This window comes from Macaca thibetana, chromosome 14, assembly GCF_024542745.1.
Source record: "Macaca thibetana thibetana isolate TM-01 chromosome 14, ASM2454274v1, whole genome shotgun sequence".
Taxonomy (NCBI): Eukaryota; Metazoa; Chordata; class Mammalia; order Primates; family Cercopithecidae; genus Macaca; species Macaca thibetana.
The window spans coordinates 14538081-14558300 of record NC_065591.1 but is presented as its reverse complement, the minus strand read 5'-3'; the positions used below and the strand labels follow the sequence as shown (position 1 = coordinate 14558300).

The 20220-nt window shown below is 38.7% G+C and overlaps 1 protein-coding gene across 2 annotated transcripts; it reads left to right on the top strand.

The window, feature by feature from the left end:
- Positions 1-598: 598 nt before the first annotated feature.
- FAM111B (FAM111 trypsin like peptidase B) lies at positions 599-20219 on the top strand. Of its 2 annotated transcripts, XM_050758511.1 has the most exons (4): positions 599-809; positions 930-979; positions 1808-1974; positions 16652-20219. In XM_050758511.1, exons 3-4 carry the CDS (start codon positions 1894-1896, stop codon positions 18767-18769), a joined length of 2199 nt encoding a protein of 732 aa, XP_050614468.1. In that variant the 5' UTR covers positions 599-809; positions 930-979; positions 1808-1893; the 3' UTR covers positions 18770-20219. The 2 variants fall into 2 exon arrangements, with proteins under 2 accessions (XP_050614468.1, XP_050614469.1); XM_050758512.1 differs by lacking the exons at positions 599-809; positions 930-979 and having other exon boundaries at positions 1083-1974.
- Position 20220: the final 1 nt, after the last annotated feature.

Here is a 20220-nt window from a genome sequence, read left to right as displayed (position 1 = left end):
TCCTGGAAAGAGGTGGGGCCTTCCAGAAAGAGCTGAGTGCGGCAGTCTCGTATTTCCTGTGCACCCAACACTACATGTACCTAGCAAGGTGCATTTCTCCCCGAGGCAGAGATTTAGGTATGGTAATTAGCAAGGGTTCAGGTTAGGGTAGCGCTTCTAAGTTCGTTTCCCATCTTGTAGCATGGTGGTTACTGACATCCAGTCTGTTTCTGTAAGCAAGCACAGCTTCAAGCACAGCTGCAAACCTTCATAGGTTCTGGGGCTTTAGGAAAGCATTGAGGTCATCCTGCGGTGACAGAGGCAGCTGTTCAAACAATGTGGTGCGCGTTTGAGAGGGGAGTTGCGGGGTGAGGCAGGTAAAAGTGCAGATTCCATAGCCACACCCCGACATACAGAATCAGAGTCTGCGAGGGTGGGATCTGGAATCCTTTTTAAAAAGCTCAGAGGAACCAATTCACACGAACAATACAAGTTTGATCTGAGCCAAAGTCCTTAATTTAGAAATGAGGATCCCTAAAAGGGTTACAGGGAGAGGGCTGGAGGAAAGTTAGACTATGACAGTTTTACCGTGATTCTTTCCTGCCCTTGAGAAGTTTTCTCAGCTGCTGCTCTGATCAATACACAGCTGGATGCTTTAGGGCAACCCTCTTCATATATCTGGAGTTCCATCTCTTGCAGGTCTCCCACCAGGTCTGTGACCTGTGACCTCTTGTCACCCTGGTCTCTCAGCTTTGTCTCCTCAAATCTGGAATTCCAACTAGCTTTGTCTTGCCGCCCTTCCTTGCGACACTGGCCTGGAATCCTTCAAGGTAGTCTGCTAACGTGGATTATAGGATGCATTTCAATTGTCACTGTCCTTAATTGCATCATGTCCAGTTCCTTGCAAACCATGGTTTCATATTTTTTTTGTTGTTCTGTTTTATTTTCAGACTAGGGGGAAATCCGGTCCCTGTTACTCCTTTTTGGCCAGAAATTCAAGGTAATGACTTTTAATGTTTCTGACTACCAGTTCTATCATCTCTCTCACTTCTGGACCTGTCTCTATTCACTGATGTTTTCAGTCATTATGGGTCATATTTATCCACTTTTTAAGTGCTTGCTGTTATTTTTAGTAGTTATCAAGCTTTCTTAATTTCACAACATTGTGTGCCAGAAATTTTTACATTCCTGTCAATATTCTTGAGCTTTGTTTTAGTACATTGATATTTTACATGGAAACCATTTTATACTTTCAAAGCTTGCTTTTATTTTTCAGGTGGGACTAGAACTAGTGCTAATTTTGTCCCACTATGGAAGAAATACCTTTCTGAGTAGTCTCCCTGATACTTCATGAATTATGAAGTTTTCTAGTCAGATTTTTGTGAACTGAAATTATACACTGTCCTGTATGAGCCTCAGAAATTGTTACATCTACTCCTTTTGGGTAATTCTTTTCCTGTTCCTTTTCAACCGTTTCATTCCACCCATGCATTCACCAAGCTGAAATCTCAAGGGATACCCACTGCAGATCTCTGATACTGTGTGCTCCTGTGGCTCTCTTCTCCCTAGTACTCTGTCATACAAGTTCCAGTCATCCTGGCCTCCCAAAACTCCCACCTTGTCTTCTCAACTCAGGGAAACTGTGAGACTCTGCCTGTTTCTCCTTCCTAAGATATGCCTTGGAAACTGCATACAGTAAGCTAAATGTCCATAGGGCTTACCTCATATGATTTTCTTCTCAGATATTAGAGATGAGGTCCCTCACCACCTGATGTCCAGTGTTTGAAAGTGGTTATTTCATAGATCTTGTTTTTTTGGTTTTTTTTAGACATTTCACGTGGCAGAATAAATTCAATCCTTGTTTCTCCATCTTATCCACTAGTAGAAGTTAGTTATATTCTCTTTGAACTCATCATGAATTCCATGAAGACTGAAGAAAACAAGTCATTTAGTGCCACGGGAGATGACCAGAGGACTAGACCTGAAGTTTCAGAGGTGTGTCTACTTTTTTACAACTCCCCACAGGAGTGATAATCTAACCATAGTGCCATATGAGGTTCTTGGAGATAAGTTCTTAAACAATGGTAGTTATAAGTCTTTCTCTTAGGTAGTTTAAAATATATTTGGGGAGCTCATACACATAAGTGCTTGTGGAAAGCAAAATGATAGGGTATGAGTTAACAGTGCCAAACATGTCCTAAGACAACAAGATGACTAACAAACAATATAGGCACTTAAAATCTTGGAAAGTGTAGTCAGGCAAAAATAATTAGCTAATGTTTACTGAGGAAACACTGTAGGCCTGGAATTGTGTCCCATTATATTGATTATTCCATTTAACAGTTAATAGAACTATGTAGTAAGTATTATTATCATACTTATTTTACAAAAGAAGAAACTGAAGCTCAGCTTGCTTATAGTTGCAGAAGTAATGGACTTCAGAGCAAGGATCTGAACCTAGGCCTTCAGAATGCAGAGACTGGTTTTTGACCCACACTATTTTGCTCAAAATATGCAAACTGATAATACTAATTTGAGACATAAACAAGTGATTTTAGAGTACAGAGAAAAGAATGCTTAATTCAGACTTAGGAAACTACAGCAGTGTCATATGAGAAATGATTTATTAATGAATAATAAATCTAGAATTGTCAAACTCAGGTGTAGAAGTGGTTGTTGGGCTGGGAAGAGCGGAAAATGGAGGTGTTAGTCAGGCGGTACATAGTTTCCTTATACAAGGTGAATAAGTTCTGGGGATCTGTACAGCCTGGGTGCCAATAGTTAACACTATTGTACACTCAAATTCTTGCTAAAATGATAGATCTTATGTTAAGTGTTCTTATTACAAAAATAATAAGAGAGCAGGAAAAGACTTTGGGAGGTGATAGATAGGTTGATGGCATAGATTGTGGTAATAATGTATCTCCATACTCAAGTTGTATACATTAAGTATGTACATTAAATATGCATTTTGTATGTCTAACACTAATTTATTTTTTAAAAAGAATGAATGACATTTCACTAGTATATCAAGGATGAAGGAATGGCCTGAGTATAGTCATGTACACAGGAAAACATATTTGGGGGACAGGATAGCTTTATTTGATGCTGTATAAGGAGAATTCAAGAATGTGGTATGCAAATAATGCTTTCTGTACTGATAAGGTAGTATGGTGCCAAGATCAAAATAGGCTTTATATCAATAAGAGCTTTCCATATTTCCAGTAGAAATATTTTCTAATTGTGAAACAATAAAATGGATTCATTGGCTCACATGAGTGGACATTCCAGAATTCAGCTGAGCTCTTCATTCATTGGTATACAGTTTCTTTAAGGACGTGTTTGTGTGTTCAGTTCCTATGTTCTGCTTTTCTTACTATCCCCTGGCTGGCTTTCTGCATAGTGACAAATAGAGCTGTAGTAGTATCAGGTGCTTTACTCTCCCAATAATGAGTCTATCCTGGTTTCCTGAGGAAACTTCTCTTTGCCATCTAATTGTCCCAGTTTAAGTAGCTCACCCATTTCAGCACAAAACCTTGTGATTGAGAGGGCACATATAGATATTCTTAAGCTGGCATGAATTCATTTCCATACATGTATGGCTCCTAAAAAGTGGGAGAGAGGTAGAATAGCTTTCTGGAGAATAGCTGCAGTATCTTTTTTTTCTTTGAATTCCATGTGTAGGTCTTTGGATTTTCTTCTGTAAATAAAGGAGACGTGTTTACAGACTTTAGCTTTGTGTTGCTTAGGAGGAGTTATTCAATTCACTTTGGACTTTGTTAAGTTAAATATTAATGTTAAAATGTTTAGGGCCATTTTGTTCAAGACAGTTGCTACTAATCACATGTGATTATGTAAATTTAAATTTAAATTCAACTTAACTAAAATCAAATAATGAAAAAGGTGAATAGTACAAATTCTCAGTTACATTACATGTCAAGTACTTAAGAACAACCACTTGTGGCTGTGGAATTAGACAGTACAGATGTAGAACATTTCCATCACTGCAAACATTCTATTGGGCAGTACTAGTCTAGGGCATCCAATGATAGAACAGAACGAGGGTATAAAACTGCCAAACTATTTTTCTGGAAAATAGAACAAGAGGGAAAAGTCAAAATAAAGGAGACAACAAAGCAAGGGAATATAAATTTAGAAAAAGTGGAAAAAGTAGAAGATACAAAAAAAGTGATAGAAATGAACACAAAAACCCCTACACCCAATTAGTTGTCTTACAGATTATTTGAAAGGCTTTAAGTTTTATTGTTTCCTTTAAATTTATTTATTTCATAGACAGTAAAATTCAATCTTTTTGGTGTACAGTTGAATGGCCTATAACAAATGCCTACAGTAATGTAACCATGACCAAAATCAAGAAGCAAAGCCGTTCCATCACCCTAAATAATTCCTTGTGTGGTTCCATCACTCTAAATAATTCCCTGTTCTCCCCACTAATCCCCTATTCACCGAAGTCCCTGGCAACCACTAATCTCTTCATTACTCTAGTGCTGCCTTTTCCAGAACATCATGTAAATGGAACATACACTGAATCATACCCTTTGAGTCTGGCTTCTTTCACTTAGAACATTCCACTTAAGTGTCATAAGTGTTGTTCATGCATTGATAGGTTTTTCTTTTTATTGCTGAGTAGCATTCCACTGTGTGAATGTATCAAAATCTGTTTATCCATTCACTCACTGAAAAGCATTTGAATTGTTTCCCATTTGGGGACTTTGTATATAAAGCTGTTGTGAACATTTACATACAGGTTTTTGTATGAAGATTAGTTTTCATTTCTCTTGGGTCCACCTAGCAGTGGAATTGCTGTCATGGAAAGTGTATGACATAACTTTAATTTTATAGGAAATTGTCAAAATGTTTACAAAATGGCTGTATGATTTCACTTGCTCACTACCAATGTGTGAGGGTTCCAGTTGTTTCATACACTTTTCAACACAAAGTTTTTCTGATTTATTCATTCTCATAGGTATGTAATGGCATCTTTTTGTGGTATTAATTTGCATTTCACTAATGACTCATGATTTGAGCATCTTTTCATGTGTTTATATCATCCACATATCTTCTTTGGTGAAGTGTCTATTAAAATATTTTGCCCGTTTTTATCCTGGTTGGTTATTGCTGAGTTTTGAGAGGGCTTTACATATTTTGGAAACAAGTCCTTTGTCATATTGCTTTTCTCATAATATTTGTGATAATTGCTGATATTTTATCTCTGTGTGGCTTGTCTTTTCATCCTCTTAGTCCTGTTTGGGAGGGAAAAGTTTTCAACTTTGATGAAGTTCACTTTCTCTATATTTCTCTTTGTGGATCATGCTTTTGTTTTTTACATCAGAGAACTGTGCTAAATCTAAGATCACAAAACATTTCTAAGTTTTCTTCCAGAGTTTTGTAGTTTTAGGTTTAAGTCTTCAATTGATTTTAAGTTTTATTTATTTTTTGTATGGTGCTATATCTGGATCAAAGTTTGTGTGTTTGTGTGAATTGTGTGTTAATTGTGTAAAAAAATTAACACAATTGTGGATAATTAGCATCTTAACAATGTTGAGTCTTCCAATCTTGAACAAGATATATTCTCTATTCATTTTGGTCTTGTTTAATTTATTTTGCTGCTGGGTGCCTGGGAGAATAGGCAAACCTGGTGCATGAAGGCAGAGCAGGGAGTGGGTGATTGAAGGGGCAATGTGACTGGTGCACTGTTTTCTCCAAGGTCACCAGACAAGATAAGAACTAGAAAGATCAGAAGTACAAGGCACAAGTGACAGAGGTTAGTCATCCTGACATTATGCAGCTTTAAGATTGTCCAGAGAACTGTGAGTGGCTCCTCCTAGCAGACTTTCTGCTATTACCTCTGGGTCTCTGAAGTGTGTCTTGCCGCTTTGACGAGAAACCCTTGCTTCCTCCATCCTACATAAACTCCTCAAGGGAGAAACCTCTAGCACTGGAATCTCCCTCTCCAGACAAAAGCTCTGCACAGATGGAGTCACGACTCCATCAGCATCCCCCAGACGGAGTCATGACTCCATCAGCGTCCCCCACACTTAGAGTCCCCTGGAAACTATATGGTCAAGATCATAAGTTATGTATGCCAGATGCAACAGTCTGTTGGGCACATTATACACGTCTTATGGGAGTCGCACCACACTTGGAGGGAAATGTTTTCCAATTTGACAGAAAACAGAGGGGAGGTATTTGTTCAGAATGCATTTGAAGCCTGGCCCCTCAGTTAGCAAACTTTGTTGACCAGCTTCTACTTTAGGGACTAGGCATGTGAAAGAAGGACAGAGTTCCAGCTCTTGTGAACCTTACATGTTAAAGAGCGAAAGAGACTATCCAGGAAATAGACAAATAGAAAGTTTTTGCTAGTGGATCAAGAACATACAAAGGTAACAGAAAGTGGCAGGTGTGTGCCTTGGAGTGCTACTCTGGCTGGGGAAGTCAAGAGGCCCCTGAAGTGGCCCTAAAGAGACCCAAGGGAAGGCCAAACAGAATGGTGAGTGCACAAGCTCTGAGAATGTCTAGGGCTTCCTGTCCAGGGCCTGAGTGGGCAGCATAGCTGGGACCAAGGGGAGAGGAGCTGAGCAGCAGAAGGTGGGGCAGAGGGAGGGATGGACAGGGGCCAGAACACTCTAGCCTCATGGGCCTTGGAAAAGAGGGGATGGGAAGATGCTTGAAGGGACAGAAGAGTTGAGAGTGGAGGCTATTCCACAAACATCCAGGCTAAAGAGGAGGGGGCCTGGGGTGGCCTGAGACTGGGAGCTGAAGGGGCAGAGAGGAGGGGATGGAGTGGATGAGAGGTGTGAAGGAAAAGAGAGATGGAGAAGGTAGGGCTTAAACTGTGGCGGTCAGAGAGGGAGCAGAAATGACAAGTGAGTTTTGACCCTGAAACCCAAGCACTTTATCACCGACAGGAACTTTGCCTTTTTCTTCCGTGTCTCTAATGGGCCAGGACAGTGGTGAGTACATAGTATTCATTCAATCACTTTGATCATTTATTCAATGAACATTTCTTGCAAACCTACATGTCTGGTACATCACAGGCACCAAGGATATACCAGTGAATACGGTGATATCCTTGTTCTCTTGGAGCTGACACTATAGAGGGAGAAAGGAAAAATAAATTGTGTGTGTGTGTTTGCATGCACGTGTGTGTGTGTGTGTGTGTGTGTGTATTGATATGGGCGGAAGGGAAAAGAGAATGGTGGAGGCTGTTTTGGAAGTGGTGATAATCGGCTTCTCTGATAAGGTAATATCTGAGGCCTGAAAGGAGTGAGGAGGTGAGTCCTAGAAATATCTAGGGGAACAACACTGAAGATCGAGAAAGCAGTAATTACAAAGGTTCAGAGGTAGAAGGGTGCTTGTTAACCGACCAATAAGTCTAGTGCTTGTTGACTCACTAATCAGTTTCTGTGTCCCTTCCATTAGACTTGGAATCTCTAAGGAACATGCCTGGGTTTTCCTCATCAGACAAGAGGGGTCAGAGAGGTGGGATGGGGGCCACTTTCTCTCTTTCTTTATGCTATTATTCTTTTTTCCAGTCCTGGCCAGGCTTAGAAGTAGGGGCCAGGGAAAGACAAGGGTTGAGTCTGTTACAATCTGGAGAAAAGGTAGAGAAAGTCAAGGAATAGGAAGGTTCTGTGCTGTTCCAGAGCCCACCACTCCTACCCATGCTGTTTCTGCTTTTAACACCTGCAGGTCCCACCCTGTCGTCCAGTTCCCCACCTCTGCCACTGTTGTGGCATCCATCACACTAAAACTTTCTGTTTCTTGTGTTACCAGTCACAAGTTTTTAGTCTCCCATGCAATAGAAATTGACACAAGGCCAAGTGAGTTTCCCAGACAAGGCTTTGTTAGGGGCTTGTTCTCGAATACAAGGGAGACAGCACTGGAGTGAGTTCTCCAGATGGCTCCCCAAGGATAGGTCTTTTTGCTGTTTTAAAAAAAGCTGACATGAAAAGCACGAGGTATGATAATATCACTGTATGTGTTGGGTGGACTGTAGAGTGTGCAGGCACAGTGAGAAATCATGTTAGTACTTACATCACATGATCAAAAAATGGTGGATAAGTCCCTCCCTGGGTGGGGATTTTCACATAATAATGAGGCAAGCCATGAGGTAAAGTTTGGTCATTCTACTGGTCCTGTGTTCATGCAAGTGATAAAGTTAACTCCCTTGAATGAGATTTATGGTAGAATGGTTCTTAGTTTCTTTAAGGTCTCACAGCCAATGAAGATGGCACCAGTGGAGATGCAAGTTCTGGTAGTCAGCGGGTGTGGAAAAATGCATTATTGGTGGTGGAGGCAGAGTCCTGCCCCTACTCTGTTTCATTTGGATATTTACCTCCCGGTGCATTATTTGCTTCTTTGGCTATCTTGACAGGGGTTGGGCATAATTTCACTGTGGGAATGCTGTGAATGTAGTCAATTCCTGCTCTGCTTCAAGGCCTCGAGACTGAGAAGGTACATAGAAGACTCCAGAATCTTAGAATCTCAGCTCAGATTCCATCTATACTCTGACTTGTGTCCTGGACCTTAGTCACTTCCTCCTTATTGTTCCTCAGTCATTTCTGTTTCTCTAGCTAACTTGCTGACAGAACATGTTGCTCTAAATTCTGCTGATTCAAAACTCTTTTATTCTTACCAACAAAGCATAACAGGCATCTCCAAATATGCCTGACCACACATGAGCTCTTACAAGGCCTACAGTGAATTCAGATTACCCAATCCAATAATTTATTCTAATTTTAATTGTAGACACTCCCCTCCTGGTAAGGTGAAATGCTGCATCCCAAAGGCCCTTTCCACAGAGCATTCTAGGGCTCAGTGAAGGGACATTCAAAAGAGCCAGGTCCTCGTTTCCCATGTGTGCCCCTCTTCTGGAGCCCAGAGCTATAGAGGGAAGAGTGACTGACTTCTCGGACTCTTAACTGGAGAGAAGGCAGTTGAGGACCACCAAGGAAAGGCCTCAGAGTAGAGAGGAGCTAAGGTAGCTGGGCCTGGTCAGCTGCTCTTTGTCTTAACTCAGGGGTGCTCAAAGCCTGGCCCCTAGGATGGCAGAATCAACACAGACTGAAGCCTCACCCCAGATATATTCAGTCAGATCCTCTGGGTTAGGGCTCAGCAATCTGTGTTTCAAGAAACCCACAGGTGATTCTGATGCAGAATGGTGGCAAGAACCCAGACCCAGACTGGGACTGTCAGGCAGGTGGAGTCCTGGCTCTCCGGTAGACTCTGAACATGAGAGGCCATGGGCAAAGCCCTTCTGGACCTGGGCATCCATTTCTCCATTTGATAAGCCCCAGATTTTTTACCAGGTCTCTGAGGCAGTGATAGAATCAGGTTAACATCTCAATGGGAGATGCACAGAGAACCGTAACCCTCCCCCTTTCTCACTTAGAGGGAAAACAAACTATGTGCAGTTGCTTTGAATGTCTTTGGGTAAAGTCACAGGGGAGCTGCCTGCCCTCTGAATGAGCCAGATAATTTGATTTACCCTATTTAGTTAGAGATCTTGCTATACCTTAAGCAGAAAACCCACCACCACTAACACATACTTTCCCACAACCCTGGAAAGGAAGAGACATGTTTTAGTTGGAATTTGCTATCCCTAGACCCTCCTTCCACTTCCACTGTTTTTTGGCAAGGGGACTTTTCTGTACTGCCTCCTTAAGAACTCAGGTCCCATCAAAGTGTGGAAAGAACAATTACATTTGTTTGGCATGTTTGCTTTTTTGATAGCTTCTGAGGAGATTAGGAGGAGGGCAGGTTTTTCAATCCTCCTTTAGGGATGCAAGTACGATTACCTCAAAAGTTTCCACTCCCTACACACTTACCAAGGGTCCCCATAAGAGCCTGGCCTTTCACATATATTTTCTCACTTACCAAGCACAGCTCAAAGATATTAAACAAGTAGCCCAAGGTCACACAGTAGGTGGTACATGTAGCAGAGCCTGGATGTGTGCTTCCTCCCTCTGGACCCTACCGCCTCCCGCAGAGGTTTCACAGGGCAAGCTAGGACTGGCACTGAATCCTCAGGCCACTTAGTACCCTGTCATGGCCCTCAAGGAATCCACACCCCAGGCAACGACTTCTTCTGAGGTTTAGGAGTGAAGGAGTGACTCCCCAATCCTCCTCCTGTTACCAATGCAGGGTCTTCACTAAAAGTTGTCCTGCTTCTTGGCATTTTAAAGAAAGACTTAGTAAAAACATACAAACAAAGCAACAAAAGAAAGAAGCAACGAAAGCGTAGATATATTGAAGTGAAAGTATGCTCAACAGAGTAGGAGCAGGCTTGAGCAACGGGCTCAAGAGCACTGGTTGCAGAATTTTCTGGGGTTTAAATACCCTCTAGAGGTTTCTCATTGGTTACTTTGTTTACACCCTATGTAAATGAAGCAGTGGCCCACAACCAGTTTTATTGGTTGAGGGAGGGGACCAACTAGAGGTACTTCCATGTTTCATCTGCAATGCATTGGAAAGCGGGAACTGGGGGCATAATTTGCAAAGGGAGGAGCCTCTGATTCTTTTGTTACTTGAGTGTGGAGAGGTGGGATTTTCCTTTTGATTCAGTTCTAGGAAGTGAGTGTGAATCACCCTTAGGTTCCCTGCCTCCAGGTCCTGTTCTTCTGCCTCACTCCTTTAGACCTGGGGCATCCCTCTTGTCTCCAAGGGGGCTCCTCAGGGCTGCATTTGATCATTCAGCAGAACCTAAATTGGGGAAGGCAGCCAGGTCTAGTTTAATTTCCTACAATATATTTTAGGACAAAAGTCTTGCATATATTGTCAGAATTTTCTACATAGATTACCTGTCATCTATGAATTAAGATAATTTTACTAATTTCTTTCTGATACAGATGCCTTTTATTTATTTCTGGTTTTTATTGCACTGGCTAAAACTTCCAGCATAATGGTATAGAGATTCTGCCAGAGAAGACATTCTTGCGTTTTTTTCTAGTCTTGGGAATGCATTCAATCCTACACCATTAAGTATGATGTTACCTGTAAGGTTTTCATAAGTGTTCTTCATGAGATTGAAGAAGTTTCCTTTTATTCCTAGGTTGCTGATATTATTAGAAATAGATGTCAGGCTTACCAAATGGTTTTTCTATGTCTGTTGAGATGATTCTATGTATATATAGAAATTTTAATTTTTCTAATTGGCTTATTACAGTGATATGTTTTTCAAAGGTTAAACCAACCTTGCATTCCTGGTATTTACCTATTAGTTCTTGAATTTATGTTTATATTGGCCTGTAGTTTTCTTTTCTTGTAATGTTTTGCCTGTAGAGCTAATATTTCCCTATTGCTGCGGCAATGTTCTTTTTGCTACTGTGCTCAATGCCCCATGAATTATGATGTTTTCCCTAGGTCTGGTGGGAACAGCAACTATTCCCAGCCCTGTAAGATCTCCAGGGATTGTTCCTTCTAATCTTTTTGGGTAGTTGATTTCCCTGACTTAGGTGATTTCCTCATATGCATGTGCAGACCACTAGTCATCTGAAGACTTATGGGGACCCTCTGTGTACAGTCTTCTCCTGCCCTTCAAAAGCTAAACCCATTGGCTTCCCAGAACTCGGTTCCTTTTCCTCAACTCAGTTGCTACTGAGCTTTGTCTGGATTCTTTTCCCTGCACCATGGCCTAGAGCCTCTTTTCAGGCAGTAAGCTCAGGCAGTCATAGAGTTTGCATCATTGTTTTTCTGTTTCTCAAGTACCACTGTCCTTCGACTAATGCTGAATGTCTTGGAAACCATTTTGTGTATTTTGTCCATTTCTCCAGGATTTTCAGGCAGGAGTATAAGTTAGTTCTATGTTATTCCATGGTGGCCAGAGTAGAAGCTCAGGATGCTGCTTTTTTTATTTTTCCAAAGACTTTAGTTTTAATTAGTGGAAATAATAGGCAATAATGGGCTTACTTTATCTTGGCTGCCCCTATTACTATCAAATATATAAATATAAACATACCAGAAGGCTTCTTAGCCAGATTAAGGGCATCTTCAAAAATCTCACAGGGAACATCATGTTAAATAATGAATCATTATAAGTATTTCCTTTACAATGAGGGAGAGTAGAGGAGTTCTCACTATTACTGCCTTTATTTAGCTGGTAAATAAAATTTAATTTAGCCAATACAGTGTGATAAGAAAAAATAGTAAAAGATAATGTTTGAGGATTTAAAAGAAGGGAACAAAGTATATTCATGAAATATTCACAGATGGTATCATATCTATTTTTGAAACAAAAAAGGTTTATAGATAAAATATTAGAATGATTATAATGTAGGAAATTGGCTAGGTTTAAGGTTGATATTTACAAAACAATGGACTTAGCTTAGTCAGCAATATCAGAAAATGTAATCCCTCAAAAATTATTTTATAATGCCTAGAAAAATATTATTTACTTAGGAAGAAATGTAAACATTATTTGTTAACCATTTATGGAGAAAATTATTTTGTTGAAGACTTGAAAATGAGACATAAATCAATGTCAAGATATACTAATGAGTAGAAAAACTCAAAATTAAGACAGTATTTGGTGAATATACAGAAAAATATACCATTGGAACAGAACAGAGAGAGTAGAGACAGACTCACAAATTTGAAGATATGACAATATATTTGTATTAGTTTGTGCTATGGTGTGAATCTTTGCATCCCCCACAATTCATATGTTTAAATCCTAATCTCCAAGGTGATGGGATTAAGAGATGGGGCTTTGGTGGGTGATTAGATCATGAGGGCTCTGCATCATGTATTTTGTTAGAAAAGTCCAGACTATGTAGTCTCTTAGGGGTAATAAAGTACCACTGACTGTGTGGCTTAAACAACAGAAATGCATTGTCTCATGATTCCGGAGGTTCAAAGTCCAAGGTCAAGATGTCAGCAGAGTTCGTTACCTGTTAGGGCTGTGAGGGAAAGATCTGTTCCAGGACTCTCTCCTTAGCTTATAGTTGGCCATGTTTTTCCTACGGCTCTTTACCTCATCTTCACTCTGTGTGTGTCTGTCTCTATGTCTATATTTCCCCCTTTTCTAAGGATACCGGGGGTATTGGATTAGGGGCCCATCCCACTGCAGTGTGACCTCATTTTTAACTAAGTATATCAACAAGAACTGCATATCTAAATAAGGTCACATTTTGAGGTACTAGGAGTTAGGACTATATAACATGTGAGTTTTGAGGGGACACAGTTCAACCCATAACAATCTTATGTGGCAAAACTGGCAGTACAGATCAGTGGAGAAAGAATGAACAATTCAGTCAGCATCGCTGGAGTAATTAGTTATCCACATGCAAAAAAATAAACAGTGATACCTACTTCAAGCTATATACAAAAAATAATTCCCGACTAAAAACTTGAATGGTAAAAGCAACCTTTACAATTTTTAGAAAAAAAAAAAAACAGAATTATCCTGTGAAAGGTGTTCTAATGATATAAAAAGGTTAATAAACTTGACAACATTTAAATTAACTCCTTTATGACACCTGAGAATGAAAAATCAAGAAAAAATTCAGAATAGATGTTTAACACGTATCATAAATAAGTAATTTGTAGCTACAATATTTAAAATACTCCTAGAATCAATAATAAAAAGACAATCCAATATAAAAATGAACAAAAGACATAAACAAGCATTTTAGAGATTGAAGTGTGAAAAGGGGTTCAATTACATTAGTAATTAGGAAACTACTGTTTAAACCCTCAATAAGATGCTATTTCACACCCACAAAATAGGGAAACATTAAAACATAGATAACACCAAGCTTTGATGAAGACATGGAATAATGAAAACTCTCATTTCTCATTGGTGGAAGTGCAAGGTGGTACAACCATTATGTTAAATAAGGCAATATCTATTATAATAAAGGTGATTACTCATTTTCCTTTTCTCCTTGCCTCATGTTTTCAAATATTTATTGCTAAACTCTATTTCTGAAGTTGAGCAATTCCACTTCTTTTTTTTTTTTTTTTTTTTTTTTTTTTTTTTTTTTTTTTTTTTTTTTTTTAATTTTATTTATTATTATTATCTTTAAGTTAAATGTCCATCAGTGACAGATTGTTAAGAAAATGTGGCACATACTTGAGAGACACAGCCATTGTACGTTTGAGTCAGGGACTTGGATGCAGCAGGAAACATATTCTTAGGATATTCTTGAGAGATAGTACGTGTGCACCAGGAAACATATTTGAGGATATTCATAGCAAAATTAACCACTGCTTTTATTAGAAAAACCCCAGAAATAACAGAAATGTGCATAAACAGTTTACTTCTTCAGTGAATTATCTCTAACTGTAAAAGTGGATACAGAATTTCATCAACTAAGATGAACCTCAAAAAAGTAATGCAGGCCAGGCGCAGTGGCTCATGCCTGTAATCCCAGCACTTTGGGAGGCTGAGGTGGGTGAATCACGAGGTCAGGAGTTCAAGACCAGCCTGGCCAAGATGGTGAAATCCCGTCTCTACTAAAAATGCAAAAATTAGCCGGGTGTGGTGGTATGCGCCTTTAATCCCAGCTACTCAGGAGGCTGAGGCAGAGAATTGCTTAAACCTGGGAGGGGGAGGTTGCAGTGAACCAAGACTGTGCCACTGCACTCCAGCCTGGGTGCCAAAGCGAGACTCCGTCTCAAAGAAATAAATAAATCAAATAAAAAAGTAGTGCAAATCACAGAAGAACACATTCAGCTGGATCTGTTTATATACAATCAAAACCAGCAAAGTGAAACAGTGTACTATTTATACTTTACTACATATGTATATGTCCCTAAATAAGTGTAAGACAATGATAATTTTAAAACAAATTCAGACTTAGTGGTGGTCCATGAGAAGGAGAAAAGGAAATAAGATGAAGGAGGGACACACTGTATGCCTCTAATGATTTGTAGTGTAATTTGTAGTGTGCTATTTCTTAGGTTGGGAAGGAGATACATGGATGTTTATTATATGAAATATAAAGTGTCATAAACTGCTTTTGCCTGCATAATATGTTTTATAGTTTTTTAAAAACACAGTATATAAGATAAAGGAGGAGACACTGAGGACTATTCACAGGATACTAGCTTGAGTAGTCAAATGGGTAATGACACCATTATCAGATTCAGCAACACAGGAAGAGGGGCACAATTAAATTTTATGACTCTGGTTTTGAAGGGGCTAAGAGTGAAATGTCTCTGACGTATCCAAGAGTAGATGTCAAAGAGGCAACAAAATATTAATATCTGGAGCTTAGATGAGAGGTCAGTGCTGCAGAGATAGATTTGGGCAATAAATATTTGAAAACATGAGGTGATAGAAGAGTCCCAAGACAAAAAGGAAATCACTATTCCTGAGACCTAAGCTCATTCCATTTCATCTACCAAATGATCCAAGCTGAGCTGTACCTTCTGATTTTACTCTCTCCAGGCTTATTCCTCTATTTATATAGACTAGATCCAATACTTCAGACTTCACAATGATTTCCTTCCAAGTTATGTTGACTTCTATCATATAATGTTTTTTACTTACGTTTTTCATTTCTGTTGCCATCAGATTCTCAATATCTTGTATCCTGGGCTACTACCAACTGATTGTATTTGAGTATTTATATTTATTTATGTATCCCATCCTATTATTTATCTGTCATTTTAATATATTTTCTTAGTGCTATCAAAACCATTGACAGAACAGAAACTAAACAGATTTTTAATGGGAATCCTTGAAAGGTGATGTTTCAAATATCTAAAAGATAAATTAAGTAAGTCCAGCTTCACTAGTAAGTGAATAAATGTACATTCTAAAAACAGTCAAATTAGATAGAATTTTATATAGCAATTGGCAAACATTTAAAATAGTAACACTCAGATCCTTTTAGGGAATCAACCATAGGACTGTGGTTGGTCTCCTTGAGCAGCTGGAGAGAAGGGATGGGGTGAGTTGATACAATTCTCTGGAAGGCAGTTAGGCAAAATATATGTTGCAAAATATGTTTATATCCTCAGTTGTGGTATTTCCACTCCTGGGAATATGACCTAGGGAAATATTCAAATGTGCAGACAAAAATGTTATATTTGTAGGAAATTTTGTCATATTTAGAGTAAAAATCTGGAAATAATCTAAATATTCAGCAATGAAAGGATGGATTACAAATTATTATACAGTGAAATATTCTATAGCCCCTCAGCTTGTGGTTTCAAAGCTTGCTTAATGCGCAAAGTAGTGACACATTGCCTAGTGAAAAATAAAGTCACATGCAACATAGTATTTAAGAAACATAAGATTTAGACCTGCATATGAAATAATAGAGGGCTATTTCTGATCCATTTCAAGTTAGGTATAGCTCATTTCTTTGCATCTGGATATCCAGTTATTCTAGCACCATTTGTTACAAAGATGATATTTCCCCCATTAAATGGTCTTAGGACCCTTACTGAAAATCAAAGTACTACTTTTAAAAATCAGAAAACAAAATCAAAGTATACAGAGAAAAAAAATAAAAATTAAAATAAAATGTAGAATGAATATCCCTGGTGATAGAACAGTGATTTATTTTTTTCTCCATTATTCATTAACCATTATATTATCCAATTTTTATTCAGAATATCTATTAGTTCTATCATTAGAAAAATATAAAACATTATTAAGGGTGATTCCTTTTAACCTCTTTAACCTTTCCTTTTTAAGGATACTGTCATGAAGCGGACATGTGCTGACACACCTGTTGATCATTGTCTATCTGGCATAAGAAAGTGTAGCAGCACCTTTAAGCCTGAAAGTGAAGTCAGCAAGCATGAAACAGCCCTTGAAATGCAGAATCCAAATTTGAACAACAAAGAATGTTGTTTCACCTTTAGTTTGAATGAAAACTCCAGAAAAATAGACCGTAGTGTGTTTACAGCATATGGTAAACCCAGTGAGAGTATCTACTCAGCCCTGAGTGCTAATGACTATTTCAGTGAAAGGATGAAGAATCAGTTTAATAAGAATATTATTGTTTATGAAGAAAAGACAATAGATGGACATATAAATTTAGGAATGCCTCTCAAGTGCCTGCCTAGTGATTCTCATTTTAAAATTACATTTCATCAAAGAAAGAGTAGCGAAGAAGATGGACACATATTACGCCAATGTGAAAATCCAAACATGGAATGCATTCTTTTTCATGTTGTTGCTATAGGAAGGACAATAAAGACGATTGTTAAGATAAAGGAACTTCGTGAAAAAGGAAGTAAACTTTGTATTTATGCCTTGAAGGGTGAGACTATTGAAGGAGCCTTATGCAAGGATGGCCGTTTTCGGTCTGACATAGGTGAATTTGAATGGAAACTAAAGGAAGGTCATAAGAAAATTTATGGAAAAAAGTCCATGGTGGATGAAGTATCTGGAAAAGTCTTAGAAATGGACATTTCAAAAAAAAAGTTACAACGGAAAGATATCCATAAAAAAATTAAACAGAATGAAAATGCCACTGATGAAGTTAATCACCAGAGTCTGACACAGCCTAAGAAAAATGTCCATGAACCAGAGAAAGATGGAGAGACCAAAGATGGAGAACACAGCAGAGAGCAAATTCTCCTACCTCAGGATCTAAGCCATTATATTAAAGGTAAAACTTGCCAGACAATTTCCAGGATTAGAAATTATTACATTCATAGTTTGACCCGAAAATATTGTCAAATAAACTCACAAGTTAGACGGAGACCACATCTGAGTAGGCAGTATGCTATTAATCTGGATGTCCAAAAGAAGGCAATTAACCTCTTAAAGAATTCTCAAATGTTGAATGAAGCCATTATGCATCATTATCCGAATTTTAAGGAGGAGGCACAGTGGATAAGAAAATATTTTCAGGAAGAACAAAAGAGAATGGATCTTTCACCATCTAAGCAATTCAACATATATAAAAAGGACTTTGGAAAAATGACTGCAAATTCTGTTTCAGTTGCAACCTGTGAACAGCTTACATATCACAGCAAGTCAGTTGGGTTCATGGAATGGGACAATAATGGAAACACAGGCAATGCTACTTGCTTTGTCTTCAATGGTGGTTATATTTTCACCTGTCGACACGTTGTACATCTTATAGCAGGTGAAAACACATGTGAAAGTTTGTGGCAAGATATAATTAGCAAATGTGCTAAGGTAACCTTCACTTATACAGAGTTCTGCCCTACTCATGACAATTGGTTTTCCATTGAGCCATGGCTTTTTTCCAATAAAACTCTAGATTATGCCATTTTAAAACTAAAAGAAAATGGAAATGCATTTCCTCCAGGACTATGGCGACAGATTTCTCCTCAACCATCTACTGGTTTGATTTATTTAATTGGTCATCCCCAAGGCCAGATCAAGAAAATAGATGGTTGTACTGTGATTCCTCTAAATGAACGATTGAAAAAATATCCAAACGATTGTCAAGATGGGTTGGTAGATCTCTGTGATACCACCAGTAATGTATACCCTATGTTTACCCAAAGAAGTTTCCTATCAGAGGTTTGGAACACGCACACGCTTAGTTACAATACTTGTTTCTCTGATGGGTCTTCAGGCTCCCCAGTGTTTAATGCATCTGGCAAATTGGTTGCTTTGCATACCTTTGGTCATTTTTATCAACGTGGATGTAATGTGCATGCCCTTATTGAGTTTGGTTATTCTATCGATTCTATTCTTTGTAATATTAAAGAGACAAACGAGAGCTTGTATAAATTATTAAATGATGAGAAACTTGAGACCTACAATAAAGAGAACGGTAAACAAGAGTCATTGCTTCAAGATCATCAGATTGAACCCATGGAATGTTAGAAAAAAGATGCTGTCTTCAAGAAAATATGCCAATAATTACTGGCAAAGATTTCATGACAAAGACACCCAAAGCAATTGCAACAAAACCAAAAATTGGCAAATGGGACCTAATTAAAGCTTCTGCACAGCAAAAGAACCTATCAACATGCTAAACACACAACCTACAGAATGAGAGAAAATATTTGCAAACTATGCATCCAGCAAAGATCGAATATTCAGAATCCTGCTACAACCACACACATTAAAGATCTCAAATCACCTGATCCTACTATTGCAAATAAATCTCCACTGAGTTATTCATGTAAGTGTTTTATAGGATAAATCAGTTGCAAAAACTTGTTTTTAAATAGCATGCAAATAAAGCCTGCTCTTCACGGCCCCAATTCTGAAAGCCCTGTCATATATCACTGCTTGAGCTTACCTGCTGTATGACCTCTGCCTCCATCCCTCTGAACCAACGATGGGTTTCACAAGACGAACCAGAAACACAGTAGTTTCGAGTGGTTATAATACAATTCATTTGCCACCTAAATTTTAGGTAAAAATTATCACTGGAATGTTCAGGAACTGGGCACATAGACCCTGGAAATTTGCAACAACAAAACACATCTGAATTTGGAATCTATATCTCAAATGTTACCACCTCTGTGACAGCATCCCTGAAGCCCTCTCTGTGCTACCACTGCAGCCTGTTCACTTCAGTATTATGTTTATAACTCTGTTTTTAAATTTTTTTACTTTTACTCATCTACTAGATTGTGACTTAATGGATGGTGAGGACAATGTTAGATTCATCTGGGCAATCCCAATGCTTAACACTATATCTGGCATGCACGAAAATTTCCTCCAACTGAATAAAATTTTTAAAAGGATACTTTAGGTTTATATGTCATAGATATAAATTAGTGGAAGGTAACAGCTATCCCATAGAGCACATTAGAGAGACTGGTGTTCCAACAGCTACATGAAGTGGAAACATACAAACTAGCTAAAGGTGGGGCTTCTCCATCACTTTCTGTCTTTGCTGCATGATCCTCATGGGCTGCATCCAACCTTATAAAGTCAGCCAAGAAGAGAAAATCAGAGGCTGGTCCATTCCTCGCTGGTGTGATGACATAAGGAGTCATTCTTTGTGAACAGAACTCACTGGTGTCTGCAGTTTTTTGTTTTGTTTTGTTTTGTTTTTGCTTTTGGTAAAGGTTGGTTATAGTGTTGAAGAAGAACTAAAAGATATCCATTCAAAATGAACTCTGACTAATGATTCTGGACAGTCCAATCCTGTGGTTCAATTTCTTCAATGGCCAGCTAAGGGAAAAGGGACTGAGCATATACATTAATTCCCAGGCTTCAAGGAGCAGAAACGCCTGCAATTGGTTTAGAAATTGCAGTGTGCTTTTGCTCTTGTTGGCTATAAAAAGGCTACGGAGAAAAACGAAAGTTAAGGAATTAAA

Excerpts from the sequence above, each read along its gene's own strand:
- FAM111B (XM_050758511.1), top strand. The coding sequence starts at position 1,894 with ATGAATTCCATGAAGACTGAAGAAAACAAGTCATTTAGTGCCACGGGA. Across the intron at positions 1,975-16,651 it reads CTAGACCTGAAGTTTCAGAG|GATACTGTCATGAAGCGGAC; the intron begins GTGTGTCTACTT and ends TTCCTTTTTAAG.